Source organism: Pelobates fuscus, chromosome 9, assembly GCF_036172605.1.
Source record: "Pelobates fuscus isolate aPelFus1 chromosome 9, aPelFus1.pri, whole genome shotgun sequence".
In the NCBI taxonomy this organism is placed as follows: domain Eukaryota; kingdom Metazoa; phylum Chordata; class Amphibia; order Anura; family Pelobatidae; genus Pelobates; species Pelobates fuscus.
This window is the reverse complement of record NC_086325.1, coordinates 164,011,058-164,024,786: the sequence shown is the minus strand read 5'-3', so window position 1 is coordinate 164,024,786 and position 13,729 is coordinate 164,011,058. Positions and strand designations below refer to the sequence as shown.

The following is a 13,729-nucleotide window of genomic DNA, read 5'->3' as shown; positions in this document are numbered from 1 at the left end:
GGGCTACATTTTTATAGGGCTAACAGAAATTTGTAATGGCGAGTTTTCAGGAGTTCCTCCCTTTGTCAAGTCTACAGCATGCTTTATATTTAGACTAATACGGCATCTCAGATATAATGACTATCTAAAAGAACACAGAGCATATCGTGAAAAAAGCTACCACAAGTTGTGACTTTCAATATTTTATTAATCGGTGTAATTCCCAGAGAAGGGACTGTTCCCATTTAGTGTGTGAGTATATATCTGACAAACATGGATACAATAGTGTGAAATGTTATTGAGACAGAGTTACTGGTATAACAGGCGTTAAATCACGGATATAACTTGTCCTGATCGTGCGTTAGCTGTGTTTGATCATCAGCCGGTATAAAAGGTTATTGATCACACAGGGGTTAACGCTTTATATAGTCTGTTGGTTTAATGAGCAGTTACAGCAGATATGTGCCAGTGTCTGGATAGTAGAGACCTGGTGCTACCCAGCAAGCTACTAGTCTGAGCCCCAACCTGCTAACACACAGATCTGTTTACTGAAGGACTGTGTTACTAAATGTTACTGCAGCATTGTTACTCAAACTGTTACTCAACGAGCCCAGGACTATTTTGCAATCCATTCTCTCCACATAACAGGGAACTGTGCAGGAAGTGCTCGTGGATGGAATATTGGGTAACAACGTTGCAAACGTCTTATTTTGTAATAACTGCTGCAGAGATAATCCGATTCTGTTTCTGGAGTTTGTAAAAAAATTATCTGTCAAAACGTGATTTTTTATTTTTTTTTGTAGTTTTAGGAAAGCAAACATTATTATTACAAATATTACCAAATCTTTACAAAAAAGGTTCTTCCGTAAACTAACACACACATTTACACATATTAATACACACACTCACGTAAAAAAAAATGTAAAAAAATCATTTTACAAAATTTGATTTCGGCAAGGTGTATTGTTAGTTTGGGACCCACCAAATACATTTGTCTTGATGTGGCAGGTGAGCTTACACTTTAATGGGAGCGATACTACAAAACCCTCCAGTTATTCAAATGTACATAAAGAATTGTGATACTGTGCAGGTAACTTTGTATTTTGGCTGATGTTGCCTATGTCACCTACACAAGGATCACGCACGAGTGGTAATTTCCCTTGTTACAATTGCATATGCTGCAACTCTATGCAGAAAAACGTAAGACGTGAGGATAGACAAAATAAATTATTATTTTGAAAAATAATTTTTGGATCAAAGAACTAGGTGCTATTAACCTTAACGGTTTAAGTCAGGAATATGACCTCATCACGTGTATTTGAAACTTGTTTTTAATATATTTAAATTTTAAAGTGTACAATATGTTTTCTTACATATATCATTTTTCTTACAGATTGGCCTTTATTCGGTGTGCTGCCGTTGGTGGTAGTTTGTCAGATACACTTCACTTCTCTGATTCCCAGTGTTCCCTGCTTTGGATCTTGTAGGAATATTTTTATATTAAGATAAGTAATAAACAATATGGTCTGTCCGAATTAAAAATAAGAACAACTTTAGATCTGGGAGTTAACTATTACTGTACAAGGCAGTGACAATTGAAAGAAATTCTCAGCCAATGGAAGTTGTAACTTAGTATATACCTATACATTTTAAGATATCTGGATGCTTTATGCTCAGCCAATGGAAGTTGTGATTTAGTATATAACTATACCTATTTAGGATATTTGGATGCTTTATGCTGTTTTATTAGCCTTTTTTTGCGCACATGCGTGGAACATATGGCGTTGGTGCGTGTGCAATACAGATATTGTTGTCTGCTGCCGCACGTCTGCGTGTTTAGAAGTATGTCTGGTCCTGATATCTTGCACGCATGCACGCGACTGTTGGAATCTGCGTCTGTGCGTGGTGTGTTGGTGGCGTGTGCGTGTGTAGACAATAAGTGCGCATGCGTGTGGCGCGGGAGCACTGCGCATGCACGGACGCACGCACATTTTGGAATTAGAATTTTAAATCAACGTCTAGCACACAACATCTATCACACACACACACACACACACACTCAACATGATAAACAATGGAGAGATATGGAAGGGGGGCAAATGCCAATGTGTGTATCTTTATGTACCCACCGTATGCCAGTAAAATATATAGTGATACGTACACAGTGTAGAGAGGAACAGGCTCTGCTTTAATCCACAGACAGTGACTGGGATATGGGCAGAATTTGTTATGCCAAGTGGAAAATAAAAACAAATAATATAAGTAATAGTTCTGTTACTAAAGACCTTAGTTAGATGAGTGTTTGTTTAAGCTTTCCTTGTATAACTATATATTTATTTTTAGTTTCAAGTTTGGAGTGAAAATGATCTCATCCATTTGGTTTCTTTGCCGAGTTAAAGAAGAATGCAGTTATTATAAGTTATAGAATGTGGGGGTCACTGAAAAAGACGGGGTTACGTGAGATTTGCCAGGAATTCAAACTACGTTCAAGGTGAAATCTAAGGTAAAGCCCAGAACAGAAAACTGAAAACAGAAATGATTCGGAGACTTATTTTAAAACAGTGATTTTGTCCTAAATGTTTTAATTCACTTTGAATTGCTGACAATTCTCACACAGTAAACAACCTTCTACCATAGGTGGTTACTCAAATATCTAAAGATGGCTTCAATAGAAGTGTTCTCACTAGAACGGCTGGAGTTATTGAAGCACCCAGTTATAAGTAGTAATTCATTTGCCAAACCATCAATCGGCTATCGGACGTCGTTACTTCTCGGATTGAGGCCGCATCTTCAATTCAGAAATCTTGTACGAATAATTGTATCCTCGGCCTGACCTCCAGTTAACCCCATTGGCAAAGCTACTGTGATTGCCGCGCAGGTACAGCCCATTCAGGTTCGATACATGACACTCTGTATACCACCAGGCACCTTTATAAATATTAGCACAGCTGCCCACGACACGGCGGTCATTATCTCTATCTTTAGTAGAAAATGCTGTGTTTCTGTGGCTGTAAAATGAGTCACCTGTAAATGGAAGAGAAGAAAATGTGTAACAATAGTGCAGTCACCTAGATAACTAAATAAATTATGCATTCTAATTAGATGGACAGAAATGCCTAAAAGGAAAAGGTATGCATAATACCATAATCACCATATTACTTATGTAATCTAAAGTGTATTTTGTAAACAATGCAGGATTATAATTGAACGTTTTTAGTTATTAGAGAATGAAACAGAATAAAATGTATCAAAAAATCTGAAGTGACAGATTTTTTGGGAACTGAATATTCTTCCATGTTAAATAGAAGAATTTTATGGCAATAATGAAAAATAAACCTCATGTTCATTAAAGAGGAATGTGTCTACCGTACCTGCTGACCCTCCTGTGAATTTTCCCAAACTCAGAGTGTAGTTCAGATTTTCCCCAGTGATTTTGAAGTTGCTGTATGTAGCGTACGTGAGGAGGTTTTCAAAATCTGTGAGATCAAATCGGAGTTCGTATGTTCCTACTTGACCAGAAGTTTGGGGGGGGGGAAAGGAAGGAGCTGGTTACGGTTACTTTATCATTATATTTATTTAAAACGATAGCAACGTTTGCAGAGCTGAAATTTTAACGAAGCTGATATACAGTTATACGTTGCATGAAATTAACCACAATGTAGTTATTCATACGCTGACTTGATGAATGAGGAAGGTAATATAATTACAGGCATTCTTATTTACATACAACAGTTTATATGATAGTACATATTCTACAGCGAGCTTTGGTAAATTGCCAACTGCAAATAGCTGGGTCAAATTTTTTTTCAAAAATGGCAATTTTTTTTGTTTTTTTGAAAAGATCACACGGCACCATAAATACGTAATCTGAATGGAGTTATTATGGTGCAAGGAGGTCCCGAACGCTGGTTTACCTGTAGGAGTTTAACCTGAAAGTCTTCAATCAGGCACAGTCAGCTATTTCCCTTCACTTCCATTCCAGTATGAGGTTCTAATCAGAGGCCACACTGAGCGTCAGTAGCTCCCCATTCACAAAATGGAATGAAAGAAGTACGATAGAAAGTACAGTAGAAGAGTGGCAGAAATAGGAAACATATTACCTGTAGATGTAAGTTGGTGAATATGATCGTTCCCCAGCCAGAACTCACTGGCCTGGTGACCAAAACCTCGCTTGTAGGAATTCCAGTCTCGGAAAAAATCCACCGACCCATCCATCCTTCTCTGGAAAACCTAAAAGCAATCAGAGGAGGAAGGGGGTTATATTTAACTAATCCAAAGTTCCCCGTTGAGCACATGTATTTAATCGTGATTTTTTGAGTTCCAGAATTTGTACACTGACTGTATCAGAATTTGGGAATCTGTCTCTGAGTTGTACAGGGCTATCTGTCTATATTATTGGTCACAGGACCTTCTCAATAATGACCTAATATAAATGTAAAAATAAAATATTTAAAGCACTATTTTACTCCTTTAATCGTGTTAACCTTCATTCTTAAACTCTCCATGTATAACCTTTAGCCAGCTTGGCCTGTTGGCTTTTCCACGCACTCATAACTAACTATTTCTATAATTAAAAATAAACATAACTATATCTTTGCCATTGATATCTTCTGAGCTTTGATAAAATTCAGCCCTGGGCTCTAACTCCTTCTACTCCTTGGCAGCAACAATGACCATAGTACACATCAGCCCCAATACATAGAATAACAACCAAAGAAAAAAAATACTTGCTCACTATCCCAAATCCCCATGCACATTTAAATAACTGGAGTCTTTTTAGTATCAATCCAGTGGCCATTTGAGTGTAAGCTCACATGCCACATCAAGGCAAAGACCCATTGTGTACATAATAGGAAATGCAAGTAAAATAATGCCAGTTTACCATTTATTTTAAATGAGAGCAGCCCTTTTAAATATCCTTTTTGTGCTGTTTGGCAATGGTTTTGCCAAAAAACTATACTTACTAGCCATCCTCCTCCGTCAGTCTCCATGTCACAATACACAGTGAGAGGAAGCCCATTGCTTGTGTATACTGTGTACCAACCGCTCAGAGAAGCTCCATAGTCCAAGAGCTCCTTACAGTTCTGGGCAGCTGGAGGAGAGAGAAAGAGAGAGAATCATGCTGATTGGACGGTTAGCTCACTTGACTTCCTGATGCAGTTTCATGCAGCCAATCAAATTGTACAAATAAATCTTGCTATGTATCACAGCACCTAATATTATTATTATTTTATTATTTTATTATTTATATAGCGCCATCAGACTCCGTAGCGCTGTACAATGGGTACAATATGGAAGGCATGTAATACAGCAGTTGAATCTTTCACACTGTCACATATTATATTTCACTCTACGCACAATGGTTTGAGTACTTGTTTTAACCCCAAAATAACTAACAAGGAATTGATTTATATTTAATTCTACAATGTGTTTAGAAAATGTGAAACTTACTTCCAGGGGCCGGTACACCGGGATCTCCCTTGTTACCTGCACAGAAAAATATTTACAAACATTTATTTCACATTTTGCAGAAACTCAAACCAGAAAATACGATTCATGTTAATATTTTCATCTGACATTTTTAATGATCACTGTCTCTAATCAATGCCTGGCCACTGGTCATGCTTTAGAACTAATGTTATATTTGTACAGCAAATTTATTTATTGTTTCTTTATTCGATTTTTGAGTTTTATACTTTTGCAAATTGACTTACCTTTTAGCCCTTGGGCACCTGGGGCCCCTTTATCACCTGTGGATAGAAAATCATTATAAATCATCTTGTGTTTTCTTTCCACCCTTATCAATCTAGGATGTCATCACAGATTATGACTACAGTTCGCACATGGACATCCTGCAGTCATGGAGTTGGGACACACGGTGTGATATTTGTAGATCACATGACTTACAATGATATAATATGATCACATGTTTAAATGGTGTGGACCAGGCTCAGTAACTGGCTGGGGAAATGGATGTATGGGTTCTGGAAGCTGGAGTTACCAAATAAAACTATGATAGACTGAATATCTCTAAAATATCCACAAATTAGATGGAACTCAATTATTATCTTCTTCGATAGTTAAAGAAGCTCAATTTGTGGAACCTCACCTTTAGGTCGACGTTGCAACCACAATCTGAGCTTTATCTGAGAGACATGTTAACAATAGGTGCGTGATGAGAATGAAACAAAATACTATATTTATCAAATAAAAGGGTCCGTTTGGTAGGAGCAATTCGAGCAATTCCAGGTTAAAAGTTTCTCTCTCTCTCTCTCTCTCTCTCTCTCTCTCTCTCTCTCTGTATTTAACTGGCATTAAACTATACATGATATTATATAATATTAGCTGAGCAAGGTGGTCTGAATATAAAGCATTATAGGCATGCAATATGTGTATATTACAGACCCTTGACTGATAGAAATTACAATCTAAAATTATGATGTGATTCTGTATTCTCCCCATTGATGGCTGGTTACTTTACCTTTAACCCCCGTGGGTCCTATCTTCCCAGGAATTCCAGGCGAGCCTTTTTCCCCTAAAATTATAGCAAGTCATAAAGGTTAGGAAGACACAATGTGTCTGAGAGCATTTCACATTGTAAGTAGTAGGTTATTTATTAAGGTGAGAATTGAAGTGAATTTAAAGTTCAAGGCCAGTGTAGTTGTATTGAAAGCATAGCTGACTTTAATTGTTCCAGTTCCGCTATTTTGACCTTAAATTTTATAAACCATTTAGAATTTACCTTAAATTCTCACTTTATAATATAGTGTGTCACTTTATAATATAGTGTGTCACCTTATAATATAGTGAATCACTTTATAATATAGTGTGTCACCTTATAATATAGTGTGTCACTTTATAATATAGTGTGTCACCTTATAATATAGTGTGTCACTTTATAATATAGTGTGTCACCTTATAATATAGTGTGTCACCTTATAATATAGTATGTCACTTTATAATATAATGTGTCACCTTATAATATAGTATGTCACTTTATAATATAGTATGTCACCTTATAATATAGTGTGTCACTTTATAATATAGTATGTCACCTTATAATATAATGTGTCACCGTATAATATAGTATGTCACCTTATAATATAGTATGTCACCTTATAATATAGTATGTCACTTTATAATATAGTGTGTCACCTTATAATATAGTGTGTCACTTTATAATATAGTGTGTCACTTTATAATATAGTATGTCACCTTATAATATAGTGTGTCACTTTATAATATAGTGTGTCACTTTATAATATAGTATGTCACCTTATAATATAGTGTGTCACCTTATAATATAGTGTGTCACTTTATAATATAGTATGTCACCTTATAATATAATGTGTCACCTTATAATATAGTATGTCACCTTATAATATAGTGTGTCACTTTAAAATATAGTGTGTCACCTTATAATATAGTGTGTCACTTTATAATATAGTATGTCACCTTATAATATAGTGTCACTTAATAATATAGTATGTCACCTTATAATATAGTATGTCACTTTATAATATAGCGTGTCACTTTATAATATAGTATGTCACTTTATAATATAATGTGTCACCTTATAATATAGTGTGTCACTTTATAATATAGTGTGTCACCTTATAATATAGTATGTCACTTTATAATATAGTATGTCACCTTATAATATAGTATGTCACTTTATAATATAGTATGTCACTTTATAATATAGTGTGCCACTTTATAATATAGTATGTCACCTTATAATATAGTATGTCACCTTAAAATATAGTGTGTCACTTTATAATATAGTATGTCACCTTATAATATAATGTGTCACCGTATAATATAGTATGTCACCTTATAATATAGTATGTCACCTTATAATATAGTATGTCACTTTATAATATAGTGTGTCACTTTATAATATTGCGTGTCACTTTATAATATAGTATGTCACTTTATAATATAATGTGTCACCTTATAATATAGTATGTCACTTTATAATATAATGTGTCACCTTATAATATAGTATGTCACTTTATAATATAGTATGTCACCTTATAATATAGTGTGTCACTTTATAATATAGTATGTCACCTTATAATATAATGTGTCACCGTATAATATAGTATGTCACCTTATAATATAGTATGTCACCTTATAATATAGTGTGTCACTTTATAATATAGTATGTCACCTTATAATATAATGTGTCACCGTATAATATAGTATGTCACCTTATAATATAGTATGTCACCTTATAATATAGTATGTCACCTTATAATATAATGTGTCACCGTATAATATAGTATGTCACCTTATAATATAGTATGTCACCTTATAATATAGTGTGTCACTTTATAATATAGTATGTCACCTTATAATATAATGTGTCACCATATAATATAGTATGTCACCTTATAATATAGTGTGTCACTTTATAATATAGTGTGTCACCTTATAATATAGTGTGTCACTTTATAATATAGTGTGTCACTTTATAATATAGTATGTCACTTTATAATATAGTATGACACCTCATAATATAGTATGTCACCTTATAATATAGTGTGTCACCTTATAATATAGTGTGGCACTTTATAATATAGTGTGTCACCTTATAATATAGTGTGTCACTTTATAATATAGTGTGTCACTTTATAATATAGTATGTCACTTTATAATATAGTATGACACCTCATAATATAGTATGTCACCTTATAATATAGTATGTCACCTTATAATATAGTGTGGCACTTTATAATATAGTGTGTCACCTTATAATATAGTGTGTCACTTTATAATATAGTATGACACCTCATAATATAGTATGTCACCTTATAATATAGTATGTCACCTTATAATATAGTGTGGCACTTTATAATATAGTGTGTCACCTTATAATATAGTGTGTCACTTTATAATATAGTATGACACCTTATAATATAGTATGTCACTTTATAATATAGTATGTCACCTTATAATATAGTATGTCACCTTATAATATAGTGTGTCACTTTATAATATAGTGTGTCACCTTATAATATAGTGTGTCACTTTATATTATATTATGTCACTTTATAATATAGTATGTCACCTTATAATATAGCATGTCAATTTATGGCATTATATGTCAGTATTTTTGTTTTTTTAAAACCAATTCATAGCTGAAAGGGACTCAATGCAATGATCACAAGAGGTGGTTTTATCAGAATATGTACAAATGTCTAAACTGCAATTGGATAAATACTTGCAAAAACATAATATACAGGGATATCATTTTTAATTAGTGGGGTAATAGCTTCTTGATCCAAGGAGATATCTGACTGCCATTTGGGGTCAAGAAGGAATTCTTTCCTAGTTTGTTGCTAAATTGGAAGCGCTTCAAACTGTTTTTTTTTGCCTTCTTTAGGATCAACAACAAAAATGAATGTGAGGAAGGCTGAACATGATGGACGCACGTCTCTTACCAGCTATGTAACTATGTAACATCATAGCAGTAATTAGCTCGTGTTTGATACAGCTGATATTACCTTTAGGTCCTGCCGGTCCTTGCACTCCCTGCATTCCTTGTGTTCCAGGAATTCCCGGACATCCTCGCAAAATGGCCAGCTTGTCCGACTCGCCAACGCCAATAAGCTTCACATCTACAGAAAATAATTATATATCGAGAATGGGCCAATAATGTGAAAACAGTCAACAAGGTCACAGGTCCGTCATAAAGCCATTGAAACAACAGATTTAAATGTATACTTTTATATAAAAATAAATTGGTGGGATCTCGCTACCACCTCATAATTGTTTATTTGTGGAAAGTTCTGGAAATTTTAGGAGAGCATGTCAGAAAGAAGTCAAGTTGTTACAGTAGTAAAATAAATAACTTTATTATTAAAGTTTTGTAAACTTTTTGAAAAATGATATAAAACGTTAGAGCAAAACACCTGTGCTGAATAGAAATGGACCATTTTCGGTATATTGTTGTTCTGTCCTACATTTTTAATGAGCTGTTAGCTCATCACAGCTCACGACAAATTTGAATAAACTTCTATTGCCTTTCTCCACTTAGCAAATAAATATAATAACAGATTAGGGTAAGGGGTCATTCAGAGCTCACCTGGACAGGTTTCTTCAGCATAACACATCATGGTGGCCAGCGATAGGAGGGCACTTAGTGATGTCCATGAGCTGCTTCTCATTGTGAATCTTCCTGTCTCTGATTTTAATGATATCTCCAGAACAGATAGAATGTACCGTGTAAAATCCAACAAGCCCCTTAACCTTAAATAGGCAGCCACGACTGTATGCCAATAACGGAATTTCCGGTATTTAGCAACCCAAATTTCACCATATGGAGCGGTGAGTATGTAAACACTCTCTCTTTTAACTGTTGAGAGTTACACAGGCAAATTGTGTGCTATTTTTTATTTTTTAAGAACAGAGAACTATAGCTTGATCTAATAATCATCTGAGGAAAGGGATTTAGGGGTAAATATTTCAGATGACTTAAAGGTAGGCAGACAATGTAATAGAGCAGCAGGAAATGCTAGCAGAATGCTTGGTTGTATAGGGAGAGGTATTAGCAGTAGAAAGAGGGAAGTGCTCATGCCATTGTACAGAACACTGGTGAGACCTCACTTGGAGTATTGTACGCAGCACTGGAGACCGTATCTTCAGAAGGATATTGATACCTTAGAGATAGTTCAGAGAAGGGCTACTAAGCTTGGAGGAAAGACGAGACAGGGGGGATATGATAGAAACATTTAAATACATAAAGGGAATCAACACAGTAAAGGAGGAGACCATATTTAAAAGAAGAAAAACTACATCAACAAGAGGACATAGTCTAAAATTAGAGGGGCAAAGGTTTAAAAACAATATCAGGAAGTATTACTTTACTGAGAGGGTAGTGGATGCATGGAATAGACATCCAGCTGAAGTGGTACAGGTTAACATAGTGAAGGAGTTTAAGCATGCTTGGGATAGGCATAAGGCTATCCTAACTATAAGATAAGGCCAGGGACTAATGAAAGTATTTAGAAAACTGGGCAGACTAGATGGGCCAAAAGTCTCTTATCTGCCGTCACATTCTATGTTTCTATGTTAAAGCACACAGGTCTATATTTGTGAATATTTACTTTCTTAACAATATTTGTACTTCTACCAACATCTTGTATGACTAAATTGCAATTAAATATAAAATAATGTTTGGAGAAATATTCAGCATAACCTTTTTATTTGATGTCTATATTCAAGTACATTTGGGGTACGGGGTTTGTTCAACAACAATGAGCTGTGCTATGGTTCAATAAAGTGTCTGAGTTGGACAAAGTGCTCCCCAAGTGGGAAATTTCATTGGCCTACATTGTTAAACTTCACAAGTTCACAGACTACTTGCAGAGTTATTCTATAAAGTTGTTTTGAATTCAAAGTGAATTCAAAGTGAATAGCTTTTAGACTGAAATTATTTAATTAGAAAACCCAATCCAGTTTGATCATGTTGGCCCATAATGAAAAGAAATCTCCTTTCTCAGATATTTTGGCAATTGGCAGAGAATAGCACTGCCTGTGTTTCCTGCAGTGGGAGACGTGTGAAGATTCAATTAATAAAAGAGTTAGAAAGAATTCAAAGAGATGAAAAGGATTGTATTATTATCAGGATAGAAATGGGACAGAAGACCCTTATATGTTAAACCCAATATATTCACAACAAATAATGGATTGTGGCAATTTAAGAATGCAAAATACACGTGAGGTGTAAAAAAATAAAATAATTAATTATAAAAATCCTCACTGCTGTTTATGCTTCTATTCTGGAACGGTGTGACTCCATATTGTCTCCTTGTCAATCATCATTATAAGCTCTGCCCTTTACCATTATTGATATAGTAAGTGGAGGTGAAAGAGTGACAATGTTTCAGGTTCTCTTCCTTCAGTGTGATGTGTGCCGTGACTGTGCCAGGACTGAACTGGATTATGATGTTAAAGGACCACTATAGGCACCCAGACCACTTCAGCTTAATGAAGTGGTCTGAGTGCCAGGTCCATCTAGGATTAACCATTTCTTCTATAAACATAGCAGATTCAGAGAAACTGATATGTTTACAATAGGGTTAATCCAGCCTCTAGTGGCTGTCTCGTTGACAGCCGTTAGAGGGCTTCCGCGCTTCTCACTGTGATTTTCAGATGGAGGAGCTTAACCCATGAGTGATGCTGACATAGATTAGCCAGGAAATTAACATTAACCCCTTCAGGACGGAGTCAATAGTGCACGTTCTGATCAAAACAAAACGTAAACAAAAACTGGAATTTGCGCTATATATATATGTCTGTTCAACCGTAATTCACCGCTGTCACATTAAGTGCACCCACACTTATTATATATCATTTTGTTCCGGAGAAACAGGGCTTTAATTTGTCAATAACTATTCATATATGGAATTTAATTTATTATGAATAAAATGTAAAAAAATGTGAGAAAATAAGATTTTTTTTTAAATTTGTATTTCCGTCTGACATTTTAGCTGTGAATGTCATAATACTGTTATGCACATGTTTGTAATCAGCAATGTCTCACGAGTACAACAGTACCCCCCATTAACAGGTTTTATGGTGTTTTGGAAAGTTACAGGGTCAAATATAGAACGTTCCATTTTCAAATTGAAATTTGCCAGATTACCGTATATACTCGAGTATAAGCCGACCCGAATATAAGCCGAGGCCCCTAATTTTACCCCCAAAAACTGGGAAAACTTATTGACTCGAGTATAAGACTAGGGTGGGAAATGCAGCAGCTGCTGGTAAATTTCTAAATAAAATTAGATCCTTAAAAAAAATATATTAATTGAATATTTATTTACAGTGTGTGTATATAATGAATGCAGTGTGTGTATGAGAATGCAGTGTGTGTATGAGAATGCAGTGTGTGTATGAGAATGCTGTGTGTATGAGTGCAGTGTGTGTGTATGAGAATGCTGTGTATGAGTGCAGTGTGTGTATGAGTGCAGTGTGTGTATGAGTGCAGTGTGTGTATGAGTGCAGTGTGTGTATGAGTGCAGTGTGTGTATGAGTGCAGTGTGTGTGTATGAGTGCAGTGTGTGTGTATGAGTGCAGTGTGTGTGTATGAATGCAGTGTGTGTGCAGGGCCGGCCTTAGGGGTGTGCGAGCTGTGCGGCCGCACAGGGCGCCATGGAGCAGGGGGCGCCGTTGATTTAAAAAAAAAAAAAAAAAAATTTTTTTTTTTTTTTTTTTTTAAATTTGCAGCGGGGGCGGAGCTTACCGTGCGGCGGGGGCGGAGCTAAAAGCGCCGGAAAACTGCTGCAGGGGAAGCAGGAAGGAGTCCCTGCTTCCCCACCAAACAGTCACCAGGAGCTGCACTGCCTCCACAATGAACTCCACAGGTAACTGTGGGATTGTCAGGTGAGTGTGACTCTCTGCCTGTGTTTATTACTGTCTGTGTGTGTATGACTGTCTGCCTGTGTGTGTCTGTGTGTATGACTGTCTGCCTGTGTGTGTGTGTGTCTGTGCATGCCTGTCTGCCTGTGTGTGTGTGTCTGTGTATGACTGTCTGCCTGTGTGTGTCTGTGTGTGTGTGTATGACTGTCTGCCTCTGTGTGTGTCTGTGTGTATGACTGTCTGCCTGTGTGTGTCTGTGTGTGTGTATGACTGTCTGCCTCTGTGTGTGTCTGTGTGTATGACTGTCTGCCTCTGTGTGTGTCTGTGTGTATTACTGTCTGCCTCTGTGTGTGTCTGTGTGTATTACTGTCTGTGTCTGTGT

At 35.8% G+C, this 13,729-nt stretch overlaps 1 protein-coding gene across 1 annotated transcript; it reads right to left on the bottom strand.

The window, feature by feature from the left end:
* Positions 1-2,381: 2,381 nt before the first annotated feature.
* On the bottom strand, positions 2,382-10,219 carry LOC134573285 (ficolin-1-B-like). The gene is made up of 9 exons (XM_063432943.1): positions 10,070-10,219; positions 9,489-9,602; positions 6,461-6,514; positions 5,694-5,729; positions 5,431-5,466; positions 4,944-5,071; positions 4,080-4,209; positions 3,351-3,485; positions 2,382-3,003 (listed from the first exon to the last, which is right to left on the bottom strand). The coding sequence occupies exons 1-9, from the start codon at positions 10,149-10,151 to the stop codon at positions 2,744-2,746; spliced, it is 975 nt and encodes a 324-aa protein (XP_063289013.1). The 5' UTR covers positions 10,152-10,219; the 3' UTR covers positions 2,382-2,743.
* Between the last annotated feature and the right edge of the window lie 3,510 nt (positions 10,220-13,729).